General features: G+C 39.5%; 1 protein-coding gene across 1 annotated transcript in view; it reads right to left on the bottom strand.

The window, feature by feature from the left end:
- The window catches only part of LOC113782545, a 42,132-nt gene extending 39,147 nt beyond the window's left edge, over positions 1-2,985 (bottom strand). Inside the window, exon 1 of the mRNA XM_027328432.1 lies at positions 2,757-2,985. Within this exon, the coding sequence (XP_027184233.1) occupies positions 2,757-2,985 (229 nt within the window). The remainder of the gene's footprint in view (positions 1-2,756) is intronic.
- Between the last annotated feature and the right edge of the window lie 16,767 nt (positions 2,986-19,752).

Below are 19,752 nucleotides of genomic sequence, written 5' to 3'. Positions count from 1 at the left end.
CATTGACCTCTTGAAATCATTCTGGCCAAACAATACCTATTCAGGTTCCCAAAACGCCTCAACTCTAGCGTACTCGGGCACAAGAATCCGAAAGAAGACAATTCACATCTCGAGTTGGCCAGTCCCAAGAGAAAACTATCTGCAATCGAAATTCCTCCCTGACGTACCTATCTATGTTCCTCAAATATCACACGAAACATTTAAGGCCTATAACGTTCACAATTCATAGCTTATGCTCGAACGAGCACTTAATCCTTCATACCTATTCACCACTCAGTCCAGGCTCACTCCGCGCAGAGACCGCGCGAAGCAGGCTCTGAAACCACCTGTGACAGCCCTACCTCACCCTAAGACGAGCCAAAGGGTTCGGCGGACAGCCTGCCCAACTCTCGCCAGGACTAACGGTTCAGTTTAGAGCGATTTAAAGCGTTCCGGGACTTACAAACGCGCGTAAACGAGTCAAAATGTCAAAATAAAAAAAACAAAACCGGAGTCGGCCATGAATAGTAACCGACATGTCAAAACCCAATCCCTCGCCAGCTCGATTCAATCAACTACCAATGGAGTTGAGCTCAATGGTAACAATCACGGTCGTTGCATACTCGTCCAAACGACACCAAGTCAAGTACTTTTCATTTCATGTAACATTCCAATAACATGAGAAATAAGTGAGAGTGATAAAGTACACCCTCACTTCAATCAATATCGATGGTGCAATAACATTTAACTCATCAAGTTCAAGTATCAATGCCATATAGTAACACAAAAGTGAGTAGTACACTCACCAAGCTTGAAAATGATATTTCATGCACCTCCGTCAAAGGAGCGTCGTGAACCACCGTCACGCCCTAAAATATGCAAACAAGTGCAATGAGACTCGATAACGAGTCATAAACCAATGCCAAAGATTACCAAAATAGGGTTCCATAAGCATACACAAGCATTAGAGGAAACCAGAAAAAATCCGGAAATGGAGTAAGTGTTAACCCGGAAAAAAACAGTTTTTTGACGTCATTATGCGGTTTTGGTACCAATGGCACTACGATTATCGGATGAAGGTCCAAGACCCACCGTTTCAAAAGTAAGAAATAGGAATACAATATTACAGAAGGTCACTCAACCCAGTTTCGAGTGTAACTAGGTCAAAAATGCAATCTACCACACCAGAACCGCAAAAATAGATTCACAGAACGCATTCTAGTGCAAACATCATAAATCAGCCTACCTAAGTCCAAATTCAGAAATTCTAAAACCATCTGAAAGCTAAGAAATAGGGATACATTTCATCAGAAGACCTCAACAACCAATTCGGAAGCATTCCTAGCCAAAATAACCAATTACAGAAGCAATTCCGAAATCCGGGTAAAACCAGGGCAGCAAGGGTAATTCCATATTTTCTCAAGCTACGCTACTCCGATTGATCTGAAATTTTGCAGGCACCTCTAAAATATCATTCCCTACAAATTTCATGTTTTAACCCAAGGCCAATTCGGCCTCGAACTATGAGCTATAAAACCGGGCAGAATGTAATTCCAAGAACCCTAAATTTTCAATTTTTCTTCCAAAACAGAAATTGCTTGCAATTTACCACCTTTTCCACCTTCTAGCTACTTTAAATACCATTTCCAATCATCATACATGACCACATAATCATATTCATATGAAAACAGAAAAAATCCCCAAAAATTATAAAACTTCATCAATTCAACCAAAACTCAAGATATAAATCATAAAAGTGCATCTTCTACTACTACCAATCATGATTTAAGCATCCTTAGAGGGAGGAAAGGGATCCTTCACCACTCACCTTAGGAAGACAAGAAAGAGAGCAACTAGTCCTCTTAGCTTTCCAAGTAACTCCACTAATCACCTCACAACCACTCACTTAAGGGTTTTTATGGAGTAATCTCAAGATTAATCGGTTGGATTGCAAGATTTGTGCAAGAAATGGAAGTTGAAGGTTGAAGCTTTTCCTTCTTTTTTCCCTTGAAGAGCTCGGCCAAGAGGATGACAAATGAAGCTCAAATTGGTTAAAATTCAAGTTTAGTAAAGGTAAAAGAAATTCGTCCAAGTCCACCCTCCAATCAAATCGCGCCACCTAGCACCTTTTAGGTTTATCTATATCCTTTTATTTCGCCAATATTAATCCATTTAGGTAACCCCTAATTATCTCCTAACACCTAGTAATTAAATCCTAGTATCCCAAACTTAACCTAATTGGCCGAATTTTTCCGAACTTTCCGCACTAGTGGGTCCCACGTCCGATATATGTTCTTAATTTCTCAAAACCTATTCAATACCAGAAAAATCATCTAAAAACTATATTTACTCAATAGAATTATCTGGGGAATTTCTAATCAAGAAAAGGTATAAAAGTGTGCAATTAAATAAAATAAAGCCTAGAAATTTTTCGGCTCCTCACACTCTCTCCCCCTTAAGAAATTTCGTCCTCGAAATTTTACCTTCAAAATTTAAAGTAACCAATGGCCTACCTTCTCCGTCTTCAGAGTCAGAAGAAACGAGGTTCTTCATGCCAGTCCCTTCTCCACTTGACGGTCCAGGGTCGGTCTTGGTTGGTTGCTGGGCTCCTTTCTTTTCACGCGCTTTAATCGGGCAATGAGCAATTCGATGCTCGGCGCTCCCACAGCACAGACATCTCCCCCACCTTTTCCAACAATTCACTTCAAAATGATTGGATTTTCTACAATAGTCACAAAATGGGAGAGGGGTAGAGGTTTGATCTCCTTGTGAGGTACCTCTCAATGGTCCTTCCAGAGTATCTTCCCTAAGTGCCTCCAAAATTTTCACACCACCCACTCCACGACCCCTCTTAGCAAATGGCCTATCTCGCTCACCCTGTTCTGGCCTTTGATTTTCAAGAGCTTTACCCTTTTTCTGTGCATAGAAGATCTTCATTTGTGGTCTTACAATTCCTGTCCTTTGAGCTTCCTCTGAAACCCCCATAGCAGGAGTGCTTTGTGCCATTGCTAAGGCCTCCTCAGAAATCCCTTCGTATTTCCTTTTTAGCTCTAAGTTCTGGTGCAAAAGCTCAATCTTTTCTGAATACTCGTGCTTCCATCGCCCTTCCCAGTATTCGGCTAGTCTCCTTTGGACCTCTATTTCGTCTCGAAGAACCGCGATTTCTTTATATATATCAACCCAATGTGCCATCTCCCGGAGTCGCTGGAACTCAAATGATAGCCAGCCAGGTGAATCAATGGGTCATAATAAATTCTTAAGTACATGTGACACTCTCGGTCCTTGTCTTTGTTCAGCGGTTGTTTCCTTTTCTCCTCTTGACTCTTGGCCTCGCTCAGTTCCACGGCCACGATCATGACCACGACTACATCTTCTTTTCATATGATATATCTATATATATATATATATTTTTTCTCTCTTTTCTTTTCTTTTCCCCCCCAAAAAGTAATTTCATGAATGAACACAATAAGGTGACTAAAATAACAAAATTTAAGCACCAAATACCCAAATAAGCATATACACACATAATACACCACATACATATCAGGGAAACAAATGATCAACGACACAAATACGTATCAAAGCAGGCAATGATTCATATACACCAATACACAAAGCGACGGCATGCAATAACAATATACGGGCGAAGCAAAAGACAAGAGATATATCGTCCTATACCCAGTTAAAATAACCCCGTCCGGTCTCTCAGTTTATTTTTTCTATCCAACTAGATGTCCATTGACCTCTTGAAATCATTCTGGCCAAACAATACCTATTCAGGTTCCCAAAACGCCTCAACTCTAGCGTACTCGGGCACAAGAATCCGAAAGAAGACAATTCACATCTCGAGTTGGCCAGTTCCAAGAGAAAAATATCTGCAATCGAAATTTCTCCCTGACGTACCTATCTATGTTCCTCAAATATCACACGAAACATTTAAGGCCTATAACGTTCACAATTCATAGCTTATGCTCGAACGAGCACTTAATCCTTCATACCTATTCACCACTCAGTCCAGGCTCACTCCGCGCAGAGACCGCGCGAAGCAGGCTCTGAAACCACCTGTGACAGCCCTACCTCACCCTAAGGCGAACCAAAGGGTTCAGCGGACAGCCTGCCCAACTCTCGCCAGGACTAACGGTTCAGTTTAGAGCGATTTAAAGCGTTCCGGGACTTACAAACGCGCGTAAACGAGTCAAAATGTCAAAATAAAAAAAAAATAAAATCGGAGTCGGCCATGAATAGTAAACGACACGTCAAAATCCAACCAAACATCAAGCAAATATTTACATGTTGAAATTTAGCAGATTCAATCCAAAGAGGCATACCAAAGTGATTCAAAAGTGGATACAAGTACGGTTTGCCAAATAAAAAGGGGAAATGGACCCAAAAGTACATTTAGGGTTTCAATCAATGAGCTATACAAAAGATATGTCCAACTAGCTCAATTCGGCAACCAACTATCAATTGCAGTTCCAAAGTATTTATTTTCCTGTAAGGAAAACAAAAGGAATAGGGTGAGCTTACGCCCAGTGAGATAATACCACTCAAGCAGCAAAATTCACATAAGCAAAAAGTTTTTCATTCCAATTCATCAAAAATAAGTAAAGGCACACATCAAAAGTGGTGATAAAAGGATACGGGCGGCTCTCAAGAGCCATTTTCCTCGTTTGCATTCTTGATCGAACCTCATTGACTCTCCGTCAATGTTTAAAAGTAACCAACCGTAGACTCCACTTTACTTCCATTCCTTCCACCCAACATACCCCTACCGGGGCCGAACTCCAAACACTTGCACTGTGGTATTACTAGAGTATACCGGAATCGAGGGTCTCGCATACTACAAGATTCCATATAACTTTTCCCAAGGTTCATTAATTGGCATGACCAAGCCCTCGCCGGCTCGATTTAATCAACTACCAATGGGGTTGAGCTCAATGGTAACAATCACGGTCGTTAGATACTCGTCCAAACGACACCAAGTCAAGTACTTTTCATTTCATGTAACATTCCAACAACATGAGAAATAAGTGAGAGTGATAAAGTACACCCTCATTTCAATCAATATCGATGGTGCAATAACATTTAGCTCATCAAGTTCAAGTATCAAAACCATATAGTAACACACAAGTGAGTAGTACACTCACCAAACTGAAAAATGATATTTCATGCACCTCCGTCAAAGGAGCGTTGTGAACCACCGTCACGCCCTAAAATATGCAAACAAGTACAATGAGACTCGATAACGAGTCATAAATCAATGCCAAATATTACCAAAATAGGGTTCCATAAGCATACACAAGCATTAGAGGAAACCAGAAAAAATCCGGAAATGGAGTAAGTGTTAACCCGGAAAAAAATAGTTTTTTTGACGTCATTATACGGTTTTGGTACCAATGGCACTACGATTTTCGGATGAAGGTCCAAGACCCACCGTTTCGAAGCTAAGAGATAGGGCTACAATATTACAGAAGGTCACTCAACCCAGTTTCGAGTGTAACTAGGTCAAAAATGCAATCTACCACACCAGAACCGCAAAAACAGATTCACAGAACGAATTCTTGTGCAAACATCATAAATCAGCCTACCTAAGTCCAAATCCAGAAATTCCAAAACCATCTGAAAGCTAAGAAATAGGGCTACATTTCATCAGAAGACCTCAACAACCAATTCGGAAGCATTCCTAGCCAAAATAACCAATTACAGAAACAATTCCTAAATTCGGGTAAAACCAGGGCAGCAAGGGTAATTCCGTCTTTTGCAGGCACCTCTAAAATATCATTCCCTACAACTTTCATGTTTTAACCCAAGGCCAATTCGGCCTCTAATTATGAGCTACGAAACCGGGCAGAATGTAATTCCAAGAACCCAAAATTTTCAATTTTTCTTCCAAAACAGAAGTTGCTTGCAATTTTCCACCTTTTCCACCTTCTAGCTTCTTTAAATACCATTTCCAATCATCATACATGACCACATAATCATATTCATATGAAAACAGAAAAATTCCCAAAAATTATAAAACTTCATCAATTCAACCAAAACTCAAGATATAAACCATAAAAGTGCATCTTCTACTACTACCAATCATGATTTAAGCATCCTTAGAGGGAGGAAAGGGATCCTTCATCACTCACCTTAGGAAGACAAGAAAGAGAGCAACTAGTCCTCTTAGCTTTCCAAGTAACTCCACTAATCACCTCACAACCACTCACTTAAGGGTTTTTATGGAGTAATCTCAAGATTAATCGGTTGGATTGCAAGATTTGTGCAAGAAATGGAAGTTGAAGGTTGAAGATTTTCCTTCTTTTTTCGCTTGAATAGCTCGGCCAAGAGGAAGACAAATGAAGCTCAAATTGGTCAAAATTCAAGTTTAGTAAAGGTAAAAGAAATTGGTCCAAGTCCACCCTCCAATCAAATCGCGCCACCTAGCACCTTTTAGGTTTATCTATATCCTTTTATCTCTCCAATATTAATCCATTTCGGTAACCCCTAATTATCTCCTAACACCTAATAATTAAATCCCAGTATCCCAAACTTAACCTAATTGGCCGAATTTTTCCGAACTTTCCGCACTTGTGGGTCCCACGTCCGATATATGTTCTTAATTTCTCAAAACCTATTCAATACTAGAAAAATCATCTAAAAACTATATTTACTCAATAGAATTATCTGGGAAATTTCTAATCAAGAAAAGGTATAAAAGTGTGCAATTAAATAAAATAAAGCCTAGAAATTTTTCGGGTCCTCACAGAAGTCGTTGCTAGGAGACAAGTAGAGTAGGAAATATTCTACATGGAGGTTAGGTAGTGAAAGTTGACGGAGTGTCAACTACTAAAAATTTCCTGATCAAGCTCGTGGACTTTGGCTCCTTAGAGCCCCCTATCCTTTTCTTGTCATGTTACTTCGATTTCCTAAATTGTTAATTGCTTACTTGTCCATTTGTACTTGTTAAATTGCCCTATGTGAATTGCATGTTTCGAGGCACCACTGAGCTATTGGCTCATCCCTTCCAATTTATTTTCCTTGACAGGTTCTGAATTGCATGAAGTCTTGGAGAACTAGAAAAAAATGTTATATTTTGAATGCCCACTTTTGTATTTGTACTTTGGAAAAACTTTAGTATCTTTTGGATGACTTTTGTACTTTGGGAAAATGTGAATCCTGTGGTGCTTCTGTGCCCTGGATTAGGAATTTTAAATTGTAAATAAAGTTGAATTTAAGTATTTTAAGTTCGACATTTTCTTTGGTGCTTGAAATTGTACTTTTGGACAAAGTAAGTTGAATGGTACGGTTTGTTTAAATACTTGGCTTATGCGAGAAGTAAAGTTTATTTACGAATTATATTTGATGATGTTAGATGATTGAGTGAGTGAGTCCCAGTGAGAGTTGGGCAGGCGACTCGCCGAACCCTCTGGTTCGCCTTAGGGGGAGGTAGGGCCGCCACAGGTGGTATCAGAGCATTAGGTTAGATCGTATTTGGGAGTATTGTTAGGTATTTTATTCCTAGAAATAGGAATGAGATACTTAGATATATTTTAAGTGATAATTGATCAAGTTAATGGTGCTAAGGTTTAACTTTAAAAGTTTTGACTGTTTTGTAGGTATGGAGAACTCTAATGGGAACGGACATGCTGCTAATGGTAACGGTCACGTGAATGGTCACGCGCCGCCTCTTAGGCCTATTTTTTATCAAGTTCAGGGTGGTGGAGCTCGTGTTCAGTACTCGCCCGCCACCAGGGTTCCTAGGTGTGACTGTAGGTTGACCTTCTCTTACCCCAACCGCTTGGTTCTGGCTATAGACGATGAGCGTCGCCAGTTGGTAAATTCCAACCTGGCCCTGATTCAGGACGTGGATGAGTTAGGTGCCATGGTGACTCATCTGCAGAATAGGGTAACAGAGCTGACTGGACGGGTGATAGAGGAGAGAGTTAGGGCTGAGGCAGACCGTGAGGAGCTGCAGAGAGCGAGGGACAGCCTGGCTAGGATGAGAGACATGATTCGTGAGCGAGCCTCTGGGATACTAGCGGATGCTACCATGCTGGTGGATGAGGTGATGGACGAGGTCTTAGAGGTAACTCCTAGTACTGAGGAGGATCCAGAGGAAGACCTGGAGGAGGATCCAGAAGAGGATCCTGATGAGGGGAATCCATCTGATGGTCCCGTTGAGGACTAGGCTTAGTTAAACCCTCTTTTGACTTGTAATCTGTAAACGTTGGTTGGGATGGTGCTAACTCTTGGGCCATTGTATTTTTGTAACTGTATGGCTTGCTTTTGTGGTGTTGCACTTCTTTTGATTATGAATGACTGGTTGCACCTTGTAGCACCTTTGTGCTATATTTTTGTAAAATCCCAACGAAATGCTAATTGTAGGAATTTCGAATGTTAATATATGTGTTAGTTGTGGTTATTTTTATCGCTCTCAAGTTGATCTTCATTTGGCATAATTTTCTGCTTTGTTTCTCAATTTTATGTAAATTTTCCTGTGTTGCTCTTTAAACTTTGCGTAAATTTCTGCATACTTACTTCTTGTCTTGCATTAGGCATAACTAGGTATGGATCCCCGTGGTAGAGGCCGAGGCCGAAGTCGAGGTTGAGGTCGAGGGAAACGGGCTGAACCCATTCGTGATCAAGGGGGCGATAGAGCGTCGGAAGTGAACCAAAATCGGGGACCCGAGGGCGGGGGCAGAGATCAAATGGCCACCGCTATTAATAGGATAACCGAAGTGCTAGAGCGTTTGACGGACCGTCAAGGTCTTGGACCAGTGCATCAACAACCTGGTGGGCAGGTAGATACTGAAGATAGGGCCTTGGAGAGGTTCCTGAAGTTTGGGCCGCCTAAGTTTCAAGGTGGGCCAGAGCCTGAAATAGCTGAGGGATGGTGGGAGAGAATATCTGATATTTTTGCCACATTGGATTACACTGAGACGCGAAAGGTGACTTTTGCGTCATTTCAATTTGAGCGAGCTGCACGGTCTTGGTGGAATTTGATTAAGGATAAGTGGGATAGAGACCGTACCCCTAGTACTTGGGCAAACTTCACCCGTGAGTTTAATGTCAAATTTCTTCCACCTCTAGTCCAAGAGAAAAGAGAGGATGACTTTATTAAGTGCAAACAAGGGGCCATGAGTGTAGCAGAGTATGAGACCAACTTTACTAAATTAGCCCGATATGCCCCTAACCTGATAGCCACTGAGCAGAGACGCATTAGGAGATTTGTGCAAGGGCTCAATGTGGAGATTCAAAAGGGGCTAGCAACTGCTCAAATTAACACGTATAGTGATGCCGTAGAGAAAGCTCAGAGGTTTGAGATGACTAGAGCCCAATCTAGATCATTCTTTGCTAGGAAAAGGAATGCCCCTAGTGGTAGCAGAGACCCAATTTCTACAAGTGCCACACAGCCTAAGATGGGTAGAGGAACTGGGGTAGTGAATATCCCTATTGCATCGAGAGGTGCTTTAACAACGGGTGCTAGAGCTAGAGGCTCTGGGGCGAGAGGATCTGGAGTGAGAGGAGGTCAAAGTGGAAGGGGACCCCCTAGGAGTGCTCCACAAGGTGTACAAGTGTCAACCCCTCAGATAACCTGTGGTTACTGTGGAAAAGCCAATCATACTGCAAATGAGTGCTGGAGAAAGGAGGGCAAGTGCCTCAGGTGTGGGAGTGCTGAGCACCAAATTGCTAATTGTCCTAAGATTTTCGATAATGAGGGAAGCCAAGGAGATGCCACAAGTTCTAGGCAAACTGCTTCTGGAGGGAGTCGGCCAAAGGTCCCGGCCAGGGTTTGTGCCCTAGATAGTCAACCTGTACCTGACCCTTCGGAGGTAGTCGAAGGTACACTTCCAATCTTTCATCGATTAGCTAAGGTTTTAATTGATCCCGGTGCGACTCATTCGTTTGTTAATCCTGCTTTTATGTGTGGAATTGATGTAAAGCCTGTACGATTACCCTATGATTTGGAAGTTAGGACTCCTACGGGTAATAAGAGCATGCTCACTAGTTTAGTGTATAAGGAGTGTGAATTTTGGGTTGGAGAGCAAAAAATGCTAGTTGACTTGGTGAGTTTGGACCTTAAGGGGTATGATGTGATTATAGGAATGGACTTTTTGTCTTACCACCATGCTAAGCTAGATTGTAGAGTTAAAGTGGTGGAATTTTGCATCCCAGGCAAGGCAACTCTCAAGCTAGATGTAAGGGGTAGATTAGCTTCGTCTGCTTTGATTTCAGGGATTCGAGCTAGGAAAATGCTTCACAAGGGAACCCAGGGTTTCTTAGCTTTATTAATCAACGCCCCTAGTGACCAAGTGAAATTAGAAGATGTGCCAATCGTGCGAGATTTTTCCGATGTCTTCCCTGAAGAATTAACATCTTTACCACCTGAAAGGGAGATAGAATTTAAGATTGATTTGGTACCAGGAGTAGCCCCAATTTCTAAGACTCCTTATAGAATGGCTCCTGCAGAATTGAAAGAATTAAAGATCCAGTTGCAGGACCTACTAGAAAGAGGTTTTATTAAGGAAAGTGACTCACCGTGGGGAGCTCCAGTTTTGTTTGTAAAGAAAAAGGACGGGAGTTTGAGATTGTGCATTGACTATCGAGATTTGAATGAGATGACTATTAAGAATAAATACCCTTTGCCCTTGATTGATGGATTATTTGACCAATTGCAAGGATCGGTGGTGTACTCTAAGTTAGATTTGAGACAAGGATACTATCAATTGAGAATTAAAAAGGAAGACATACCTAAGACTGCTTTTAATTCTAGATATGGGCACTTTGAGTTTGCGGTAATGCCCTTTGGGTTAACCAATGCCCCAGCTGCTTTCATGGATCTAATGCAGAGAATCTTTAAGAAATATCTGGACCAATTTGTGGTGGTATTCATAGATGATATTCTAGTATATTCTAAGACCCGAGAGGATCACGCCAAGCACCTGGAGATAGTTTTACAAGTGTTGAGGGAACACAAGCTTTACGCTAAGTTCAGTAAGTGTGAATTTTGGCTGGAAGAAATTTCTTTTCTGGGTCATAGAATTTCTAAGAATGGAATTGTAGTGGATCCAACTAAAGTGGAGGCAGTTACTTTGTGGAAACAACCAGAGAATCCAACTGAAATTAGAAGTTTCTTGGGATTGGCAGGTTATTACCGTCGTTTTATAAAAGATTTCTCGAAAATTGCTGGGCCAATGACGGAGTTAACTAAGAAAAATCATAAGTTCATTTGGAGCCCTAAATGTGAAGCGAGCTTTCAAGAATTGAAGAGGCGATTGACTACGGCTCCAGTGTTAATCCTACCTGAGGGAGTTGATGGGTATGTAGTATATTCCGATGCTTCTAAAGAAGGGTTAGGCTATGTTCTAACGCAAAAGGGAAAAGTTGTGGCCTATGCTTCTAGGAAATTAAAACCTCATGAGATGAATTACCCGACCCATGACCTAGAGTTGGCTGCTATTATTTTTGCTTTGAAGAAGTGGAGACATTACTTGTATGGGGTAACATTTGAGGTATTCACAGACCATAAGAGCCTTAAGTATCTGTTTTCACAAAAGGAGTTGAACTTGCGACTGAGGCGTTGTGTAGAATTTCTTGAGGATTATGATTGTTCAATCAATTATCACCCTGGGAAAGCAAATGTGGTTGCAGATGCACTAAGTAGGAGAGCTCAAGTAGCAGGTCTAATGGTGAGAGAATGGGATATGTTAAAAGAAGCGAGTGGTTGGAATCCTCGTTTAGAAAAGTTAAAAATCTTGTTTGGAAATCTATCCTTAAAATCTCCTTTGTTAGAAAGAATTAAGGAGGCTCAAGGGAAGGATCCGGTAGTACAAGGTTATTTGGAGAAAGTGAGAAGGGGGGAAACCCTAGATTTTAAGCTAGGACCTGAAGGCATTTTGAGATTTAGGGATCGAATAGTAGTACCTAGTGAAGAGGGTTTGAAAAGAGAAATTCTAGAGGAGTCACAACAGTCCAAGTATACTATTCACCCTGGAGTTAACAAGATGTATCAGGATGTGAAAGGGCTTTATTGGTGGGATGGCTTAAAAAGGGATGTGGCGAAATTTGTACAGACTTGCCTAGTGTTTCAGCAGGTTAAGGCAGAACATCAAAAGTCTTCTGGTTTGTTACAACCTTTAGAAATCCCTGAGTGGAAATGGGAGTATATTACCATGGATTTTGTGACGGGTTTACCTAGAAGTCAAAGGGGACATGATGCGGTTTGGGTGATAGTGGATAGGCTTACTAAATCTGCACATTTCCTACCTGTGAAAATGAGTTACTCTTTAGAGAAACTAGCCAAGTTGTACACAGAAGAAATTATGAGATTGCATGGGATTCCTGTAAGTATAGTCTCCGATCGAGATCCTAGATTCGTTTCCCGCTTTTGGCAGAAATTTCATGAGACTTTGGGGACTAAGTTGAAGTTGAGCACTGCATATCATCCACAAACAGATGGACAGTCAGAGAGAACCATACAAACCCTAGAGGACATGTTAAGATCCTGTATATTAGATTTCGGAGGGAGTTGGAGCCAATACATGACGTTGGCAGAGTTTGCTTATAATAACAGTTATCAGGTTTCAATCCAAATGGCACCATATGAGGTGCTTTATGGTAGAAGGTGTCGATCCCCTATTCATTGGGATGAAGTAGGAGAGAAGAGGACTTTAGACCCGACAGCTATTCCATGGATCGAAAAAGCTTATGAGAAAGTTAAACTGGTTAAGGAGAGACGTCAAACTGCTCAAAGTGGGCAAAAGAGTTACGCAGATCACCGAAGAAAAGACTTAGAATTTGAAGTAGGAGACAAAATCTTTCTAAGAGTGAAACCTATGAAAGGAGGGGTAGTGTCCAAGAAGGGAAAGAAATTAAAGCCGAGGTACATTGGACCCTTTGAAGTTCTTAAACGAGTTGGAAAAGTGGCTTATCAGCTGGATTTACCTTCTAGCATGAGCAGGATTTATAATGTCTTCCACGTATCTATACTCAAGAAATATCATCCCGACCCAAGTCATGTGATTCAATTAGATGAAGTTGAAGTAGACGAGTCTTTGACCTATGAGGAGCGACCAGTTAAGATTTTGGACCGAGAATTTAAAGAATTGAGAAATAAGAAAATTGCCTTAGTCAAAGTTTTGTGGAGAAATCACGATGTCGAGGAGGCAACTTGGGAGGTAGCGAAGGACATGAAGGACCAATACCCAGAGTTATTCACTTGAACAGGTAAGAATTTTGAGGACAAAATTCTTTTAAGGGGGGAAAGATGTGAGGATCTCAAAATTTCATTAATTTTTGAAAATTAAAATCAAAATATTATTTAAATGTTGAAATTATTAAATAATATGTATTTATATTTAATAATGCGTATTTATATTAGTAATGATGTTTTCACTTATAAAAATGTTATATTTTAATTTACATGAATTTTTAAAAATTTATTTGACGGTTCGCGTTCGACTAAGCATTAGGGTAAATTTTTACGCACTGACGCGCAATGTAGCACTAAGTTGAAATGTAGGATATGTAGAGGTTATAAAAAAAATGTACAACTAAGTTGAGGATGTGTTAAATGGGTAATTCCTACCAGTAGATAAAATTCTCGCGCGTAAACGCGATTCAATTCAAAATTTTCCCACCGTTATTAGCATGCCCAAAAGTCAATTAGACTACTCCCTAGACTACCCCAATTTTCCTCCCATCTTGTCACCAGCTACCACCCTTTTCTTACCCCTCTAAACTTCCGCTCCTCTGCTGCAAGAAGAAGCAGAAACCGCTGCCTTCCAAGCTCCAACAGCCTCTCATCTTCAGCCACTCACACCCAGTCTTCAAGCTTCCATTTTTAGCTTCCACCTCCACTTCTTGCAGCTGTCCAGATCGAGCAAGAGGAAGGAGAGGATCGTTGTTGCTGCTGCTACTCTCGCTGCTCCTGCCGCTGCTACTACTGCTGGGTTGTTCGGACCAGGGTGAAGAAGAAAAACCAGCTTCCTATTTCTTCCTTCCACCAACCACAGAACCACCTCAAGCTCACCAAAAACCCCAGAACCCCAGCCCTCTTCATCTTCAGTCGCTGCTGTGCTGCTGCGGTGACTGGCCAGACCGAGAGGGAAACAGAGAGCAAGAGAGCCGGCTGATCCTCTATGGTTCTAGGAGCAACTTGAGGAACTAGACAATACATTTAGCTGGTAAACAACCCACTTGAAGGTAACAAACTCCAGCTTAGCACCTTAGCCAAAAATTTCAGATATTACAGCTTGTGGTTCATGAAATGTTAACTTGCGTTGGTGAAACTTGTTGGGTTGCTGAACCTCTAAGCTAATGATTGATGAAGCTAGAGGTGTTTTATGTGTTTATATGTGTGTTTTGTGGTGGGTAAATGTTTGGGAAATTTTAAGAATGAAAATGGAGAGCTGGCCGAAATGGGAAGGCAAAATTCCAGCTTGGTTACCGGTTGTTGTTTTGCAATTTTTACTTAGGTAATGAACTGGATTGCTTGTTGGGAGGTTAGACTAGTTAGTTGTGATTGTTATGGACTTAAAGCATGACTTATAAGTTGAAAATGGTTGAGCAAAAAGAGGAGAAAATTCTGCTCTGCTATAGCCGCACAAACAGGCTGACTTTCTTCCATTGTTACCCGAATTCTTGAGCTGGATTTTGTGAAGTTATTGGGCTATTTAAATCATGTATATGTTCACCTATATGTGTAGAGTAGTTTTGGTGAAAATGCAGCTTTGGTACAATGGGAAATTTCATTGAAAAATCAAAGAGAAAAATGCCCTTTGAGCTACCCGAAAATTCTGGAAATTTTCTAGATTTTGTCGAATTTTTGGGGGTTGATTTCGACAAATTTGTGAACTATTTGGGCTGTATACATGTTTACCAATATGTGTAGTATTGTTTGGGGGAAAATGTAGCTTTTGGATAGTTGAAAAGTTTTGGACAAATTGAAGAGGAAATGGACTGCTTGTATCGAATGCACTTGAAAATTTTCCCAGCTTTGCATGAGACATGTTGAATAATTTTCACGTTAACATGAACCCAATTTGACTTGTGTTTAGTTAAGGGGTGTGTATAGCTCCATTTGGGGACAAAATCTAGTAGAGTTTACGGTCAAAAGTGGGCCAAAATTTTATTCTTCACGAGGCTACCAAAACAGAAATTTTGTTTGAAATTAGAAATGATTTTGACGTTTGGATTTCATTTTGATTAAATGTGGACTAAATTGTCCCGAAAATGTTTTCTAGCATTAACCTTTGTTACTAGGTCCACTTCGAGTCAATAACCTTGAATTTTATTAGACCAAATGCCCTATTTTGAGAAATATGCCAAATCTGGAAATTTTCTTGAAAACTCAAGTTTTTGCCTTCATAAAAAAATCCTTGAACCAAGTTGGTCAATGGAATTTGGCAAACTTAAGGAGTTTCTATTTTATAGAAATTCCAACGACTAGTTTTAACTTGGTTATTGGAATATTTGACGAATTTAGCAAGTTTTTGGTTTTAAAGAAACCTCAAAATTTAATTTCACTCGAAATTTGTGGATTTCACTTTGAGAAAACGATTAATACTAGTTTGGGATTTTTGAGTGAAATTAAATGCTAGTTGACTCGAGTTAAATTCGCCAACTCAAAAGTGGAAATTTATGTGAATTATTTGTATGATTTTAGGAGTTGGTGAAGAGCACAATCTGGATCAAAGTTTGGAATTCTAGACTCTTCACTTGAGGTGAGTGTCTCTTGCATGAATCGTGTTTACCTGCTAGTTGAACTACTTGTTAAAAGTACTTGTTAGAGATATCATGAAATGTTATATGCTATGTGATTGTGTGAAATACCACAAGTACAAGTGTTGCAAGGTCGATTGGAGCGTGGTCTCGTTGACTAAATAAACCAAACGGATGCACGTACCACGCTCTATTAGAGTGGGAGGTACCTCTCTGCCGTCTTGGTAAAAGTGCTTGCAAAATTCGTGTTGGAGTCGGGCCCGAAAATAAGGGGGAAGTCGTTGCTAGGAGACAAGTAGAGTAGGAAATATTCTACATGGAGGTTAGGTAGTGAAAGTTGACGGAGTGTCAACGACTAAAAATTTCCTAATCAAGCGCGTGGACTTTGGCTCCTGAGAGCCCCGTATCCTTTTCTTGTCATGTTATTTCGATTTCCTAAATTGTTAATTGCTTAATTGTCCATTTGTACTTGTTAAATTGCTCTATGTGAATTGCATGTTTCGAGGCACCACTGAGCTATTGGCTCATCCATTCCAATTTGTTTTCCTTGACAGGTTCTAAATTGCATGAAGTCTTGGAGAACTAGAAAAGAAATGTTATATTTTGAATGCTCACTTTCGTATTTGTACTTTGGGAAAACTTTAGTATCTTTTGGATGACTTTTGTACTTTGGGAAAATGTGAATCCTGTGGTGCTTCTGTGCCCTGGATTAGGAATTTTAAATTGTAAATAAAGTTGAATTTAAGTATTTTAAGTTCGACATTTTCTTTGATACTTGAAATTGTACTTTTGGATAGAGTAAGTTGAATGGTACGGTTTGTTTAAGTACTTGGCTTATGCGAGAAGTAAAGTTTATTTACGAATTATATTTGATGATGTTAGATGATTGAGTGAGTGAGTCCCAGCGAGAGTTGGGCAGGCGACTCGCCGAACCCTCGGGTTTGCCTTAGGGGGAGGTGGGGCCGCCACAAACTTTATTAATAAACTAGTGAGAGTTTAGTACATTACATTCCATCTTTGATGTTATGTAGTAATAATTTTTTTTCTCTATTTTCGCAAATCCTATGCCAAGGGAAACATACTAGATTTTACCAGTATGACGCCCAGTTTTTGTTTTTCTGTATGTTTTTCTTTTCAATCCCATAGTGGTATAAAAATTACCACAAAACTTTTTAGTGATTAACTTTGATGTAATATTATGGATAATTTGTAGCTGTGACCATGGTACGTACCTGATTTAATTCCTGTAAAGTTGGAGACGAGACCTTAAAAAAGTGAACCCTTTTGCTGGGTTTTTGAAGGTTACAATTCTATTATCACTACACATATCTTCAAATATAAGAAATTTTTTTCTCTTAACATATTCACCTTATTTTTGTAGCAAAGCATGGCACTATATCAAGTTCGAGTTACTGCCTTCTTCTTGTCACACGAAGGCAATGTTGTAAGATCCAAGCATATGTTGAAATTTGCTTAGTTTCGGATAGGGATGGCAATGGGGGGCACCCGCCCCGCGGGGGGCTAATGGGGAGGGGGTTGGGGCGGGGACGGGGGGAATTTCTTTCCCCCCGCTTAGAAACGGGGCGGAGGGCGAGGGAGTGTACCCCCGTCCCACCATCCGCTTTAAAAAAATAAATATATAAAATATATATGTATATAATTATATATATAATATATAATTTAATTAGTTACAAACTTATGATAATGATATTATTAGTTATATGTATTATATAATGTCTATTAGTATATATAATATAGTTGATATTATTAATTATACTAATATTTAGATATGTGTACTAATTCAAATTATTAATTGGTTATACTAAATTTACTAATACATTTATATTAAATTCCTAATTACACTTAATACGATAACATTTTTTTCTTAAAAAAGCACAAGCACACTAATGAATTAGTGATTGTATTTGTGCCAAAAGTGAAAACTTAACTACTTTAGTTATATTTATTTCATCATGTTGGATTGTATTCAAATAATTTTTATTTGATTGTTTTTATAAGTTTCAATTGTAAAATTACAATGAATAATAATTTGATGATGTGTTGATATTTTAGTACTTGATTATTTGCTAAAATTTAATCATAATAAAATTATATAACAATTTGGGGCGGGGACGGGGCCGGGGGAGCGGGGGGAGTTTGTAGGCAGCGGGGCGGGGGATGGGGAGGGGTCCCCCGCCCCAACCCCGCCCCGTTGCCATCCCTAGTTTCGGGTAACTCCAAGATGTATTTAGTTAAACGTAGTATTGATATGAAATCTTATTATGATAGATGTAGTTATAAACTTATAATGCATAGTTAATACTAAATTTTGCTTTTGTCATGTTTTTTGGTATATTGCTATTTCTTACTCCTGTTAATTTCTATTTTAAGAATTCGAATGATGAACAACAAATACGATGTCATTTGGTCTCAATGATCTGGTACAAATTTGTATGCAACTTCTTTTCTTATACTTTGATCTTTTTTTTGTTGACGTTTGTACTGAGATAAGGCCCTAATTTTTTATGCTGATCAGGACTTCCAGAGGAAGATTTAAGGCTGCACAACTCGTAAGTTTGGAAAAAATAACAAGGTTCTGGATTATGGCAAGGATTGACCTAATACCCACGGTATTGTTCAAGTGCAGAAACTAACAACCTCATATTTTCCAAGTCTCTGTGTGCTTCGATACGATTGACAGATATAAAAGTACAGATGTGAACTCTATGCCCTCTATGCTCGAGGTCTGTTAACATTGTAATCCACCACGGTAAATCGTTTCTACCCAAAATCTTATTTGACTAGTCTCTAGAATGATACCTTTTTTGTTGATTCATTTGGAACTAATTCTTGGCTTTTTGATATTTATTGCATGCTGGTACGATTGTTACAAAAAAGAGATCAGCAGTGACTTGAAGGTTATTTGCGTTGTATTAACAGAGAGATATAACTAAAATTCAATATGTTTCTTTGGAAGCTCTGGGACGAACTCTATTTTGCATTCTTAAACTTGTATCATTTTCTCATTTTGCACTTTCAATATTACTTTTGGACACTTTGTATCTTAAAATTTTAATTTTAGACCTTTACACCTTAAATTCTCAAGTTTGTCTCATTTAAGCCTAATCAATAATTATGTTTGTAAAATTTTTGGGTTTGGTTATCTTGATTATTGATAGTAAATGTGCAGGAAATACTGCAAATTTTTGTTACTGATTGTAAATGTGTAGGAAATTTCTTATTGTAGGCTACGTATTCAATTCCCTACGAAGAAGGTGGTTCCAGTGACAAATACTTCATGTTTAGTTTCTATTTCTAGAATATGATTCTGACCCTCTCAAATTATTCCACAAAACAAGCAAAGTCGTTACATAATTTAACCTTTTACCAGTATATAAGCCTATCACGAGCAACATTCAACTCGAACCCGAAAAGCTTAGAGGATTTTGATATTGCAAGTCAAAAGGACCATCTCATTGTTCATTCGAGATGGTGAAGTCTTGCAATAAAATCCTTTTGCTTTGCATTGTCGCACTTTTGGTAAGTGCACCGTCTGCATATGCTGATAATTCAATCTCAAATGGTGCTATGAATGCAGATGGAACTCCGTGCAACGGACAGAACAAAGAAAATTGTAGACCAGGAAAACCAGTAAATGGCTACAATAGAGGCTGCAATCCCGGAGAGCATTGCCGAACTGGAAACCCATAAAATTGAAGGCTAAACTACGTTGGTTCCGGGAAGAATCATAGTCTTCCTATTATGGGAAGGATTGGGCTAATACCGTCTACAGTATTCAATGTTTAGTGATAAGTTAAAAGAGGCAGTCATAGTGGTAAATACACGTGGCTTTTTCCTCTTTACCAATTTTGTAATAAACAAGTGGTTATTTACTGTTGCAACTCGCATATTTCCAAGTTTCATCTTACACTTACGGATTATAGTTTCATCTTTGTTTTCCATGACTTGCAAGTTTTGATTCCTTCTTTATTGCATATGCGTGATAGGATTGAAAAATATGCATCTCCCCATTGCATGGAAACTTAGAAAATGAATTACTCGTGT

This window comes from Coffea eugenioides, chromosome 9, assembly GCF_003713205.1.
Source record: "Coffea eugenioides isolate CCC68of chromosome 9, Ceug_1.0, whole genome shotgun sequence".
Classification (NCBI taxonomy): Eukaryota; Viridiplantae; Streptophyta; class Magnoliopsida; order Gentianales; family Rubiaceae; genus Coffea; species Coffea eugenioides.
Note: the sequence above shows the minus strand (reverse complement) of the source record. Positions and strands in the feature narration are given on the sequence as shown.